The sequence below is a fragment of the Etheostoma spectabile genome, chromosome 17 (genome assembly GCF_008692095.1).
Source record: "Etheostoma spectabile isolate EspeVRDwgs_2016 chromosome 17, UIUC_Espe_1.0, whole genome shotgun sequence".
Taxonomy (NCBI): domain Eukaryota; kingdom Metazoa; phylum Chordata; class Actinopteri; order Perciformes; family Percidae; genus Etheostoma; species Etheostoma spectabile.
The window spans coordinates 9,248,125-9,263,632 of NC_045749.1; the positions used below are offsets into that span (position 1 = coordinate 9,248,125).

General features: G+C 42.4%; 1 protein-coding gene and 1 long non-coding RNA gene across 5 annotated transcripts in view; one reads left to right on the top strand and one right to left on the bottom strand.

Annotated features, from left to right (window-relative positions):
• Positions 1-485: 485 nt before the first annotated feature.
• The window catches only part of LOC116705311 (protein FAM53B), a 22,164-nt gene continuing 7,141 nt past the window's right edge, over positions 486-15,508 (bottom strand). The window contains exons 2-5 of one of the 3 annotated variants that reach the window (XM_032541391.1): positions 10,977-11,222; positions 9,053-9,107; positions 6,127-7,001; positions 486-1,674 (exon numbers count right to left, since the gene is read on the bottom strand). In XM_032541391.1, the coding sequence (XP_032397282.1) occupies positions 1,321-1,674; positions 6,127-7,001; positions 9,053-9,107; positions 10,977-11,027 (1,335 nt within the window). In that variant the 5' untranslated portion in view covers positions 11,028-11,222 and the 3' untranslated portion in view covers positions 486-1,320. The other 2 variants (XM_032541390.1, XM_032541392.1) reach the window with 2 other exon arrangements.
• LOC116705315 (uncharacterized) overlaps positions 14,494-15,508 on the top strand; it is a 10,506-nt gene continuing 9,491 nt past the window's right edge. For both annotated transcript variants that reach the window (XR_004335902.1, XR_004335903.1), the window contains exon 1: positions 14,494-14,639. This is a non-coding gene — a long non-coding RNA (uncharacterized LOC116705315). The remainder of the gene's footprint in view (positions 14,640-15,508) is intronic.

Below are 15,508 nucleotides of genomic sequence, written 5' to 3' on the forward strand. Positions count from 1 at the left end.
ACACACTTTTCAGTCTGCCTTGCGGGTCCCGGGACATTTTCTCCTGACATCACCTCCTCTGGTCACTGCTGGGTTACAGGCCAGGGATATTTCATGTCTAGACTTCCTGTCATTTTGTTTGGGGTGGTGGGGCATTACTCAGATGTTTACCTAATATGCTTGTCTTCTTGCTGTAAATGGCTAAGGTAACCAATGTAAAAAAATCTTTTACATTTTTTTAAATAAAAACAAAAGCAGATAAAAAAAATGCATCTAAGGACATTCAAAACAATGAAGTTTCAAAGAGTGAGCTTCAGTACTATGGTTCTGAAATGTGATGCAGGAAGTGAGCACGGGGGAGCGAGTACAACTTCTAAAGAGTATCTGCAAACTTTTCAGCTTATTCAGACCTTTGATCTGTCTACGTGAAATCAGTCTTTCACAGAAAGCTTACTTAAAAAGACAAAGCATTCATTAATAAGATGAAATAAACAAAGACATCCAAGTGCAGGTTGTACATTTATTTCATGCCCATTCTGTTAGAATGGCCTTGTATTCTTGCTCCTTCACAAACAGCTCATACAAAATAGTCACTTTGAAAAATATACATTGATATTATAACTGAAAACTTGAGATTCAGTGTTTAATTCAAATATACAATTTGCATATTAAGAAACTACTATAAAAAAAGGTCAAAAAAGGTGGCTTTGATTGAGGCTAGAGAACTGGTAGAGCAAGCATCCAAAAGAAGGCACCGTCCTTTTTCCAACTCGTCATAAAGCTTATTGAGCCTACATTCAACAAAAAGAAATTCTGATTTTCAAGAGTGCACAAAAGATGAAAAGGAAGATCAAGGGTAAGTCTGTGAGAAGTTTCTCTTTACCCCTCCCTGTTTTACCCCATCCTTGACGCCCCCCACTTTCTCCGTAAAAAAGAAAAACTCAAGCTAAACACAGGGGAGCCCAGCTACTGCTACAGTACTACAAACCAAGGTTAGCTGACTTTGGAAAGGTCATCAGGTTGAAAAGACAATGAGGCCTGGGAGGTTTTCCTTTAAGACTTACCGTCACTTGCCTAATCCTGAGTGAGGCTGAAACCCCAATTAAATACAACAACTAAAGGTCACCATTTTTTTATTCAAAGAGTAAGAATGTTCAAGGCAAATGTATCATTAAAAAGGCAGCCGTTGACGACATACTTAATCCTTTATTATCTATATCACTTTCCTGCACTCTTTTCCTCACAGCCCTTCTTAATTGCCATCTCTTGGCACATCATCAATGTCCAGTAACTTTCTATAACAGTCCAGGCACAGGATTTTTAAATTCTCCTATTAAATGTTCAGTTTCTCTCAATCTGGTCAAGATCCAGCTCTCCCCCCAGCTGGAAAATGTCCCTCTGTATCCCACAATCACCCTTCCAGAGGGTGCATTTACCGCCCATGATGCCTACAGGAGAGCCGGGCTGTGAGTCCACACTGCAAGCCGAGTCGCTATCCAGCTCCTCGTAGGATGAATCCCCTTCCTCGTCATCTCCTGCCACTTCCTGTCGGGACTCCAGTCCCAGCTCGTACACAGCAGTGAAGTCTGAAACTGGTTGGCTGGAGGTGACAGAGGTGGGAGGGAGCAGGCTTGATTGGCAGCTGTCAATGGCAGAGAATCCGGGGCAGCTCAAGCTCTGAAAAGTCTGAAGTCTCTGTATAGAGTAGACAAAGATGGAAAATAGATGTTGGTTTGTAAATCTCAACTCATGTTGACTTTCTGGCTTTACTCTAATGAGGCTATTAAAGCAGAGGGGTTTGTCAGGGGGGGATTTCAAGCTCAGGGGTTTCCATGTGTCAAGTTTCAAGTTGGGATTCAGCTGCCCTTCACTTTCTTCAACGGCATGTGAACATGTAAACACGCAGGCACACAAGTACACACACAAGCCACTGAAGAACGTACACAAAACCTTCTGGATTCAGAGAAACACAAATCATTTGCAAACCACAAAGGTATCTTGTTTCAAACTGTGCTCTAAGCTTATTTATCACTGTGGAAGCCACTGAAACACATGCAGCATGACTGGGAACCCAAACTTGTATTGTGGTTACAATGTTTTGTAGTTCGGCACTCTGGGGAGACTCAGGGAGAATCTATATGTGAACAACGTTTTTACTCCAACACTTGACCTTTAAGAAATTTAATTCACTTAGAAGTTGTCTTTCATGCTCTCATTCCACCCCAAATTCCTCTCTGCAACAAAGAAAGGCAGTCCTGCAGAGGAGTGAAGGGGTTAATGATCTCTAAGTGCCCCAGCAGCAGATGTTGGAGGCATGGAGGTGAATAGAGATGAGTTTTTCTCTATAGAGCCTCGGCTTACATGACAGACACCTCTAATGTTCCCTAGAGTGTTAGGACATTGCTTTTCCTGTTACAATGAGCTTGGAGTCTCCCTTTCTTCAGTCTCACTTTAGTAGGCCCACTTTTTCCCTGCCATGCTTCAGCACAGCTCAAAAGAAAACTATAATGCAGGATTTTAGCAAGCTGATATAAACTTTTGCTGTATTAACTTTATATGTAAACTGCTCAAAAGCAGAATACCTCATCTGCAAACGCTTGAGGTGCTCATGTGAGGAGTGGGAGGCCTTTTTGCTGTAGTTACCCCACTGGAGTGGAAAAGGGGATTTTTAGAGACCTCGCTCTGTGTGTTTGACCCCCGGTATTACCCCGCTACTAATTATCACAGCAGAGGAGGAGATGAGAGGAAAGGAGGAAGGAGGGGGAGAGGCAGCTTCTCAAAAACATGCTTTCTATTAAATTTACCGAGGGTGACTGCCGTTTGGGCGGGTGTGGCGGTAGGTTGGGGAAGCAGGGTTAGATTTTTGCTATGAACCCAGCTTTGCCATTTCTTTCCTGGCTGCACAGGGACCCGTAAACAAACATTCAAGCAATGGCTCAACTAACATGCCCCTTTTACAACCTCTACAGCTAACACAACTAAGCCAAAGACAGCCTTCCATTTGTCTTTAAAATATACATTAAATATACAGCAGACAACATTCCCCATTTTACAACTCGCCACACCCACTATGCCGAGGAAAAAACAACAAAGGGCCAAGGTGAGATGGCTGTCAGGGATGAAAATGAGGCAGGGGACACAGTAATGAACTGATACACACTGACAGGAATGATTAGCATGACATGCATCCCCAGAATTCACACCTTCATTGAAGAGGTTGAGGAATCTAGAGGCTAAATTACACCATGTTCCACTGATAACACACCCGAGTGACTTGTAACATGTTGACCCTCACAATCCTTAACCCCCGCCCACTGAACCTCCAGCAGACTTTACTATTTATTTTTTGATTTAGATAGCCCATGTCTGTACTGTAAGGTTTGCTGTGACGAATATGCATGGACTAAATTTGTTTTTCTTTGCATGGACTGTATTACTCACCCACACACCTCTAAAATGGATAATGTGTGGTGACAAGTGTGTGTAGGTGTGAAAGGAAGCCTGAGAATATTGTGGTGAAGGGGGTGACTGGGTGACAGGGTGTGAGCATAGCCAGGGGAAAAGGAGAAGGAAGTTTAAAAAAAAAAAAAAAAAGGTAAAATGGCAAAAATAATTGTGAGATCTATAACTGCAGGTATAAATCCCTTCCACAAATCACGCAAAGAACCAATTTCCCATGAGAGACGGTGAAATTGTATCTGTTCTTGGTCGGTAAACGGACACAGGTAGAGTTGGGCGGTATCCAAATTTTAATTCCGTCAAACCTCCTCCCTATTTTACCACGGTATACAATATTACCGTGACTAATTAAAACTTATGACGAAAGGCTCAGACGGCATCACCAAATTGTTGACTTGTGCCTACACCGCTCAGAAACTGAATGCCAAACACTAATACTCATCTCATTAGGTTGGAACCCAAAATGCTGCCAAACTGCAGAAGTTGTGTTTTTCTTCTTCAAGACCAGGTCACTTGGGCAAACTCGCTCTCCAATATCCCTTCACTTACCTCTCCATCTCCCTATCCTATCCCTGACTCCCCTCTCTCTCTATCTCTCTCTCCTCTCTCTCTCTCTCTCTCTCTCTCTCTCTCTCTCTTCTCTCTTCTCTCTCTCTCTCTCTCATAGATGACAACCACAGAAGCATTTTTAGGCATTACATAAATTATATTTAATATTTAATCTTTGTCTCCTATATAAGTGCATTGCATTTTTTTTTAATGACAGTGTTGATACTGTTGGTAATTTTAAAACGCCACGGTTTACCGTATTAATGTATTACCGCCCAACCCTAGACACAGGTTGTAACCAGCTCTGCATTTTCACATTATCACTTCCTTTTCCAGACTGTTTGCCAGCTACTAGAACTTCCCCTTGGCACTCACTAAGACTAACCATCTCTTGAATCTTCTTCAATGGGTGCTTAATTTACATGCTTACACGCTTAATTTACACCCTGCTTGTTGAAGTAGCTGGCCCACACTAGATAAAGCCTTTAACCTGGACTGGTTATTGACAAGACTAAAATCAACTTAAGTCTGAGAAGCGTGGGAAGAGAAAGAGAAGTGAGAGTTAATGTGCTGTATGTGCTGTATTGCTGTTTACTTTCCTTGCTCCAGGCATGCAAGAGAGTGAGAGAGTAAACACAGCAACAGCAGATTCTGAAATGATTCATGTAACCTGCAAGACCTGACTCCTTTCAACAGTGCAAGAGTACATGCAATTACTCAAGTCTAAGGCGAGAAACATTGACCCTGCTTGTTAACTGCTCAGAAAAGAGACTTCTGCAGAGGTGTGCTCCTACTTTTAAGAATTGCTGTGACCAGAGCTAACGAAAAACTAACTCCCTGTGTGCGTTTGCGTATCTGTGCGTGTATGTTTGATCATGATGCTTGATTTTCTCCTCTTAGCAGCTGGCATGACTTGAGGAAACATGCTCAATAGGCTCCATTACCAAAGCCTTGTTGATCCAACCCTGGCTAGGTCCTGCGGGTGACTGGCTGGAAACACAAATCTTTGGGAAAAGGACGGGAGGGGTAGAGGGATAAATTGATGGTATTTTCTAATAAGAGAAAAGGAAAAGGACACTATTTCCATTCAAGGAGGTATGATGAAGGAAGATTCCAGCATGTCATATTATTGATGAGTGCAAGGAAGTCTAAAAATATATAGTCTGAGTACAGGTTTGTTATCAGTGCCTACGGTTGTTGCTATAGCTTTTTTGCAGAATTTCAAGAGCGTTTGAACAATAATGAGGCAGGATGTGAAAAGAATCAAGAATCTCTGGGCTCCCTAAAAACATCAGAGCACTGCCAAGCATTAAAACAGTGCATGTCATTAAAATATTTCTATGGTTCTATTTTGAGATTTGTTTTGTCCAGGGGTGATTTCTACTCTCTGGTTGCTCCACAACTTTATCTGACCTTACGAAAGAACAAACAAAGTTTTTTCGTGGGGAAAGCAATTAGGAGCTCTGTGCATCCAAATATCCCCACTATTAATCAGATTTGGTTGATTTACCTGCCTGATAGTAGACAGAGGGCAAAAGAAAGAGATGAAGCAGTAAAGGGAATAAAAGATGGAACTCCAGCGCAAAAGCTGCAGAGAGGAAGCAAATGAACGGTGATGGGTTCAACCTTTGGATGGGATATTTACCCAACAGGGTAAATGAAATGATAAACCGAAGCCAGGCTTCCTAGAGCGTGGTGCTAGCCATCGTGACCGAACATGAGGAATGCCTCTTAGTGAACACCACTACCTGAGCTGGAGGGACGGAGGCCTGAGATTGCTTAGCCCTGAAGCTTCGGACCGACGGGCCAGAAACTTAATTCAGCTTGATTTAATGCAGTCCCCGATCAAACTCAGAAAGAGACATGCCCTGTTATGTATGAGAATGTCTTGAACTTCCTCTTGGTCTAAGAACAAAAAGGTGCTTGTCTGTGTAGTGAGTGCATTTGGCCCAGGGTTTAACTAAATTCAATAGAGCACAATTTGCAGCATCAAAGCAAGATTAGAAATAAGCTGATGCTGATTCATGTTTAATCAGTGAGAAGCAACGTGATACTAAACTCTTTGAAATGAGTCAAATCAAATAAATGTGAGTGTGTGTGTGTGTGCTTGTCAACATGTGTTCAACATTTCCAGCTAACCTGAGTCATCTTTGCCAGGTCCAGGGAGGGTCGCTGCTCCTGGGCATCTTCTGGTCTTCTTCGCTTCATACCAATCTTTTTGTCGTTCAGCACGCAGGGCTGGGACTTGCTCCGAGACAGACACCCCGTGCCCCTGGATCTCAGGCCAGCTCGCCTCCCCAATTCTGGGGTGGAGTCTGGAGAGCTGACCTCTGACGCCTCCTCCCTCCGGAGCTCTGGCAGGCTTATCTGCTCATGGGAGAGGGAGAGGGGCCTGAGGAAGTGGTGGTTGTAGGAGTGGTGATGATGCAAGGAAGAAGAGGTAGGGGAGACTGGAGAGGCAGTGAATTGAGGCTGGAGAGGCAGTCGCTGGTTGAAGAATGGCAGATCTAGGGCTCCATCTGAGGGGTTTCTAGAACGGGAGGGCAAACTGAAGCTGGAGCTACGCTGCATGGTGGGGAAATGGCCGCTAGAGAACCCCCCTCCTCCTCGCACACTTCCTCCACTGTGGCACCTTCGTTTCTCTATCGTTGTCCACACTCGCGAGCCTTGGGGCCTCCAAGGGGAGCGGAATCCACTGAGTTCATCCGAGAGCGATAGAGAACGACATTGACGCTTGCTTGGGGGTGCGGTGGGAGCTTGGCTGGTAGCTGTAGTGGTGTAATGAGCAATGGTGGATGTGGTGTGGGAGTTGGGGGTGGTCACGCCGCTGTTGCCAAGGTTGAGATCTCTTATCAGACTGGTGATTGCTGTGGCGCTGCCTGGCTCCTTGGTCCAGTGCCAGCTCTCCGGCTCTGGCATCACATCCCATAGGCTCTCCAGACTGGCACCAGACTGGCAGGGAGCTCTCTGCTGGATTCCACAGCTTTGCCCCAAGTCCACCCACCGATCTGCCTCTGCAATATTTAAAACATATAAACTAATATTAATTTTATTAGCAATGATTTGCAAATTGTACATTCTGTTCATTACAGCATGATGAATTCTAGCTTAAAGAAAGATAATGTTGTCGGGAAAGAAGGAACATTTAATATCTAACAACACAGACACAAACAAACAAGCTTAAAAGGTGCTCTAAGCGATGTTGGGTTACTTCTTGTTGACAAGACTAGCTTGCCCCTCCCTCCTTTCATTCCGTCCCCTCCCTTCTGTGCTTCCATGCACTAACCACCCCCATACCCAAATCGTTATTGTCGGTCATTGGCTGGAATGCTGGAACACTGTTTGTGTATGTCTCGTGGTTCCAGGTGGGCACAGTTTATTTTTTTTTGCCATTTGTAGACCCTGGGCTGTCTACAGATACCACGTGTGTTCTGGGGACAGGAAGCTTGTGGATAGTGAGGAGATGTTTGCTGTATGTGACAACAAATGTTGTAGCTTAAAACACGCATAACATCGCTTAGAGCACCTTTAAGGTAAGATGGAACGGTTGCTGTTAGGATAAGATGGAGATTAGAGGGAGCGCCTTGGTAGCAGAGTGGTGACAGCGGATGTTAGGGTCGTCGTTAACTTTTTTATGAAAAATGTGTTAGTGCTCAATATGGTATACTGGTTTAGTGGCTGGCAGCTTGACTCAACAAGATCACTCTGTGCTAGGACTTGATTCTTTTTCACATAAACAGCTAGGAGGACATGAAGTGAAACCTCACCTGTAAGTTGTAATGGCACCATACTCTTAGAATTAATTTTATTAGAATCAAGTTCCTGTCTCAATTCCATTCAGGGTTAGTTGCAAGAAAAAAATAAATAAAATGTCTTAGGTAGAAATTCTACATCACCAATGAAATAGGACTGTTCCTCAGTACAAAGCAAGTCTTTCCCTCTAATCTTCTGGACAATCTTCTGGTTTCTGAGGTATGCTTTGGACAAGCAACATCCACACTCCTGACTTTCTAAAAACCTCGACCTGCAAGACTGCGGTTTCTAAAAAACCTGAGCTACATACTACAATAAGAATCAGCCAGTGAAACAGTTGGCAAGGCAGTCCCACTAGTCAAGTGGTTAGTAGGATATGCTTTGAATTGCAGTATGACTTGCCAGCTGTCTCACCATCCGCACAAAAGAGTCTATCAAACAGTTGTGGGAGATAATACACCTACAGTGAAGTGCCAGTTGCTTGAGCTACTAAGCCCAGTGGTCCAGTCGTGAATCTATTAAAGCTTTTTGGCAAAAATGGCCTTTTGCTGAGCCAAAATCCTGTCCTTTGGGATGCTTGTCTCGAATTTTGGCATGCTCTCTCACAGACTGGTGGACGGAAATCATTGTTTTGGGCGGACAAACAATGTAAGGGGGCTACAGTGACGACCTGACAGGAATGTTAGGAAAACAACTTAACAAAGGGAGAAAGGGATGAACTTCAAAAGGCCACCCTTTAAAAGCTAGAGCCAGAGTGCTGGTTGAACTAACAAGACATGCTACACAATGTTAATGTTAACATTAACAGTGAAAACAGTATGCCACACTCCTCCCTGTGATGTCCCCACACCCATGTCCCCCCCCCCCAAAAAAGAATTTACAAGAATGGATTTACAATAGCATGTCTTTTAACACAGAGGGTAATTACTGCAACACTAACGGAGCCAAAGGGAAGTTGTTGACTTAGGCAACAGCATATTCAATTACAGTTCACTCCCATGAGAGTGGTGTGCAACGTTGTGTGGAGGCAGGTGCACCCTAATCATGAGAGGGAGATGAGTGACTGGTAGAGAAAGGGAGAAGTGAGAAACCGGGTGGATAAACAATGAGACGGTTATGGTGGGAGGGTTGGTGATTTTGATTGTTTCAAGTGATTAAAAAGTCAGTCCATGATGCTATTACATTTTTTTAATTATGTTATGACAAAGGATTGCACCATTATTACGGTCCAGACCTTGAGTGACTCGGAAAGACAGAAAGATGGGAATTTTTGGGAAGCAAAGAAGGAAAGACATAAATGGAGATAACCCACCCACAGTCCCACAGGAGAGGAGGGTGGTCCCTCTGCTCATGGTGTGGAGCTCATGCTGTGGAAGATAGGCACACAGGGAGACAAAATAAACAAAAAAGTGCAGAACAAAAGTACAGCATGTTTATCATCAAACCATGATCAAATGACAAGATTGATGTCATCTCTGCATAGTAAATACCCCTGTAGGTCCAGACACTGATGAGAATAACTAAAGCAAAGCAAACCTATCACTTGAGTGCAATTCTTTATTTGATAATTACAAGTTACTTTGCATATTAAAAATGTTTAAAAAATCCTATAATGAGCACGTAAAAAAAAAAAAAAAAACAGTCAACGTGGCTCCACCTCAACCAGATACCACTAAATTCTAACATAAAGCTGCTCTAATTAATATTTTTATAGTAACAATATGCAGTGGCCACCAGGAGCTGCCCGCTTTGAGCTTGATTTTGGTTTGTCAGAAACCTGTGGGACATCACAGAGACTATGTCCATATCTTATATTCTATGGTGTCACCTGAAAACCTTTTTGGTTGTGCTTCTTGCGTTTTTCTAAATGTTGCGCATGTGAAAATTGCTAATTATGTTTCTTTATTGGCATAATAATAATAATAATAATAATAATAAGAAGAAGAAGCACATTTCTTCACTCATGCCATGCTTTCTGTGTAAATGTGTAAAGCCAGACTCAGTTTGACCAAAATTTAGGCAACTTTTAAGATGTTGCTGGAAAATAATTCTAACCTGTAGAGAGCCATATAACAGTTCACACCACGCCTGTTTCATACTTTTTATAAAGAATTAATGACATTTAGGGAGGATCAAACAGTTTTGTCTATAGACAGCGATCTTCTAATCAGACACCTATCCTCTTTCACAGTTCTTCTTCTTGCAACAGGGTGGTGGCTCTGTGCACAAAGGACAAAGGGAATGTCATGATACATTGCTCTGACTCACCTGCAAGTTATAACCACAAGAAAGTGTTCCAAGAAATAAGGCATATCATCCAAAATAAAAGTTATTATGTTGCAGAAGATGATTAAAAGAAACAATTAGTAAACTAAAACTTAGGCCTTTAACTTTGTTAACTCGAGTGAAAGGTTATTTTAAGCTAGGTCAACAGACAACTGTCCAAAAGCCTTCATATATTGACTGATTTAGTTTACAGCTAAGAAGCTGAAAAAGAGAAAAAATATTTTAGCTAACTTTTTGTCTTAAATGAAAAAAAAGCTAATTATTCCAACCTGTCAAATTTACGTGTTAACATACTATATAGTCAAACCTAGCTTTTCCACTAGACAACACTTTCAAGACGCTAACATTTGTGCAGTGGGCCCAGTGGTTAGCAAAATACTCTTTTCTTAACCCACAATATCTTGTTCCATTTCCTGCCTAACAAATGTTAAATACTCAACATTCAAGCTATTAAAATTGGCTTTAAGTTCTACGATTTTTTTGCGGTTTATTGTTTACTTTGGACTGAGCTACGTTAGGCTAGCTTTAACCTCCTGATTTTAATCTGTGTTGGGCTTACATTGAACTAAATTCATTCCGGACCTCTTGGTACTGAACACACAAAGACTACATTGGTTTGGATCTTCTCATCAAACTACACCCAATTAAGTATAAAAAAGCTCAGTCTTCATTTCACTGTAACATCAATGACATCTAAAGACAACTTAAGATAAAATGTTGTGCAAGTGATAAAACTTTGTGCACGTGAGTGTACGCAACAAATGGGGCGTCTGTGTATGCACTGATGTAATATAATCACTGACCTATTTATTTTGCTGACTACTGCCTATCATGTGATACACTCTGCAGATCCTTAACTGCAACAATAGTTAACAACTGGTTTGCTTTGTGTGAAACTTAATAGGTTAAGTTTCTCTCACCAGCCGTTTATCGGTGTTCTTGGACCTTACATCATTGACACCCTTCTTCTTTTCCTGTGTTTTCACGAAAATGATCACCATGGTAACACACAGCTCTGCTCCAGTCTGTTCGGATGCAGGAGAAGGCCACAGGCAGCCATCTTAGATGAGGGTGGAGGACATTTTGGGCAAAACAGACGACCGGTTGCGACCTCCCATCTGCAGAGCAGCCCTTCAGTGCTGATGGCAGTGGTGGATGTGGAGGTAGGAGGGTGTCTCTTGCACTTCAGCCGATCCCTTTGTTGACAGAAAGAGATAAAAAATATAAATACAGAAAAGAAAAGAAAAAAAAAAAAAACACAGAAACTTGCAACACAGTTATTTTCGACTTTGCCACACTAAGTCCACAGGTACAAAAGAATCCAGCTTTTGGGTGTGTCCGGCTGATAAGACGAGCAAAGAGATGGGCCGAAACACCACTCAGATTTATGCATTGCCTAAAGCAGTGGTAGGCAGAGAGTGAGTGAGGCATCTCACTTCTATTCCATCTTTGCTGGGAGTCGCACATGCGCAGTGGCTAGGTAAGGACTGCTAGCTAGTCATTTGCAGAGTATGAGGACGTGCCACACTAGGCAAGCATTATAAGGTCGTATAATAGGTCGTTCCGGGCCTTTCTGTGTGGAGTTTGTATGTTCTCCCCGTGTTTGCGTGGGTTTCCTCCGGGTGCTCCGGTTTCTTCCCACCATAAAAGACATGCATCCTAGGTAGGACTACAGTTGAAAACTAGCCAATTGGCCAACACTGGCGCATTTACAGAAATGTTCATTAATGTGCATTGTCCTAATCAAATAAATAAATAAAATAAAAAAATTCTAGCAACTTAACCACTCTGTTTTCCATATAGCTCAATGCCTAAAGCTACAATCTTTGTAAACTAAGCTACCATATGCTAAAAAAATAATTCTTACCCTTCTAAATAATAGAACATTTTGCATGTCAATATAATCCACAGAACATATGGGAATCTAAACCTGCTGTAACAGAAAGCAAGGTTTAGCTAAAAACACTGACAACATCCAATTAGAGAGTACCAGTATGGTTCAGTTCCCCCCCCACAATCAACTGTTGGATAATGACAGCTCTCTGCTGTGGAGGAACACATATTTTGATATCCTGCCCTTGTAACATGTGGTTTTATGTTTAATGAGGATTGAGGGGGGTTGCAGTCATACAATATAAAATGTATCAGAGAGAAGAATGCAAGTGTGCACTGATTAATAAATGAGTTTTGTGGGAGAATATGCAGAGAAGAAAAAAGAGACATCATAAAAGAAAAGATGGCCATGTTGTTTGACAGGGATTTGATGAAGAAATGCATCAGTCTAGTCTTCACTGTGTCATATCTATTGCTTTCATTTTCTCCAGCCCAATGACTACATAAAGACTATAAATGTTTCACGTAGGCCTGCCCCAAACCAACTGCTAGCATATGACTCCCATTATCTCCATTTATCCCGGAGAATCAGTGGAGCACAACTAGGCCTCCGCAGGCAAGAGGGGCTGGTGCTAGTGGTGGGAGTCAGAGGAGAAAGGAAAGTTCTTCTTGATCAGTTTTACAGATTGCTTTACTGATTAGGACTGACAGTGTGTAATGGGTGCGGCAATGTAGCAGGGTTTGTCTGAGTGTGTAAGTTAAACAGAGTGGGAGGTGAGGAGCATGACGTTCATGTGTGCTGCTTGACTGGAGTGTGACATGTTCCGGGGCTCAAGCGGAAACTCGACTATGAAAATAAGCGTGCATGTCTGTACATGTGTGTATGTCTAGGCCAACCTGCACTTGTGTGCATGTGCGTTGTATAGTGACTAGGAAGTGAGGTCATGGGAGAGGGCAGAAAGAGTGTGAATTCAACCCTTGAGCTATGCTTAACTAATGAACTGGTTCCTCAAGATGGGGAAACCAGAGCTAAATGGAGAGAGAACTGAAGAGCACTTGTGTGGAGCCTCTATTGATCAGATCATCAGAACTCGGCAGTAAAGATCAATGACAACCCAGCAAGTACTGCTCTGAAGTTAGACTCATTTGGTCATCTACTGTACTTCATACATCCTACTTGCAATAACGTCTGCCTCAAGCAAATGTTTATCGAGATGTTATGTCAAATCTGGTCTCTAATTGATCTAAACTGAACAAAAGTTTTATCAATAAATGGAAATTATGAAATGGTCTGGGCCTATAAAACGAACATACATTTGAACGCCATAGTGGTCTCAAATCTAATGGTAATTCAAGTCAGATCTGTGTACTCAGGGGTGCAAACAGCAGCTCTTCGCTCACAATAGCCAATGACTCAGGAGGGCACTAGAAAGGGCAGCTAAGATAATATGGCTCTTTGCCCAGGCTGTGATTTGTACAGGCAGATGAATAGAAGCCTATTTGGGGCCCCCTAAAGTTCCGCGACGGGGTGTTTGGTGTCCATCACCAATTGGCTCTGGTTACTGCATACTTGTGTGGAGCGCGTCTGGTGTCAAGACTTTGATCAGTGGCTGCAGCTAAAAGAAACCAACTCATTTCATACTAATGAAACAATGAGAACCAAACACACTACAGAAAGCATGCATGGGTGATGCAAGTAAAACACCCTGTGCATATCAGATTGTTATTTTTAAAAAGTAAAAAATGTTAAATGTTAAACTGAAATTTGTAGTGTTCCCTATTTAGACTGGCATTTTAAGTACACATTTATGGTGCAAGAAGCTAGATGTTGACATCCGTTTTATGTAGTGGATGTACTGTAGCCATGGGAAACAAACTTAAAACATCAATAAAAGAACAGTTTTGCACAGTTAGGATTTTTTGTAGTTTGGGGTGAATAAAAAAAGAGCCATTCTTTTGTGAAAGTCTGCGGTGCGGATGGTTAATTCAGGGTGAAAACACAGCCACCCCTCTCTCATATAATGAGGCCAGGGTCGTAAAAATGGTCCTAGGGAGGTCGAGACATACCACTGAATCCTCTGGCCATCACCCTAGTACCCAGTGGCAGGAGAACATTGGCAAAAAACAACACACCATCAAACCACTAACATCTTCAGAAGTGCATAAACAATGAAGAGCGCATTCAGTCAAACTTTATATGTTGTCAGTAGTCAGGTTCTGGCCTTCAGTTGCAAATTCCCCTGAATGTTTCTCCAACGACAGTGACCATTTCCCTCTGCATAAATACAGCTTGCACTCAAAGTCCATACTTCATTAGCAATTTAAAAGATATCATTCGCCTTTTTACTTTGGAATAGGAGCCGTTTCCTTATGACAATCGCTCTGCAATAAAAGCAAAAGCAGGAATCTTAAGTCAAAATAAAAGTTTGAGAATTGCCCCCTTCAAGAGTCAACCTGAAAGTCCAGTTAATACTGAAGTTCTTCAAACTGCTTAGTTGGCAGGAAGACTAGTATAACACACATATGCAAGTGCACTTCCCTTTGCAGCATATGGCTTCTATTGTGGTCACATGCTGCTGCTGATTTGGGTGTGGAACGCAGTGACTTTATTACCAAATGCATGAAGAGATCTGTGTGTCAATCACTGCTCATGCACAAACATTCATTCTCCCTTGTGCGGGGGGCTTTAGCGGAGAGGGAGGAGGGACTGAGAAGTTGTCTATGTTCAAATTTTTTGGCTAAGTCCTAGATCTTCGCAATCCTACCTACGGCACCTTTAAGTCATTCACGGTTTTTTAGAAATTTAAAAAAAGTAGCCATAGCAACCAAAACACAAAAACAGTGACAACTGGTGATATGAAAAAGGCAGACGTCACCCAGACAGTAGAGTAATATCTGAACAGCTCATCATTTCTTTAATAGACTGTTTGTTGTAGGAAACTGGACTATTGAACAAGGACAGTTTTCTAAACTGCAGCCAGGTGACATGCAACCTGCAAACACAACACAGATTCTCTATTTAGGAAGCCTGACATTTATTTGGGGTCAACCCCTGTGTCTCAGACCAGGACTTAAATCTATAATAATAATAACTAAAATCTTAAAAAGCTTGACAGGCGTAGGGTCAGGTGTTTCAGTTTGAGTAAAGGGGGGTATGGGGCCTCTTGCCCCCTGGAGTGACCCTCGCATGCCACTACTCTCCATACATCAGGTACCCCCACTAATTAAACTACCCCCCCCTCGATCAATCCATGCCTTTCTGCCTGTGGTTTCTTCCATTATCCATGAGTGCCTGGTCTGTACACACTAACCAAAGCCCTAATCCATCAGGGATACATTACATGGGAGCCTCCAGCTCCGCTAGCAATTCCCTGCAATTTCTCTGCTCTAAAAGGTGACCACTCCTATGTTGTGTAAGCAAGTGATGTTATACAGATTGTCGCTACCAATAAAACTAATAAAAATGACATTGCTGTGGTTACATAATACCATTTTGACATTGTGGATGTGTATTACGGGTAAGTTTAGTATGGGTGGGAAAAAGAAAACTGCGTATGAGCAGCATTCCACCGGTCCATTCATTCACTCATGAAGGGGCTCAGCTCACCCTATGGACCCTCTGACTGCTCAGCATAGCGTGTAGTAGAGG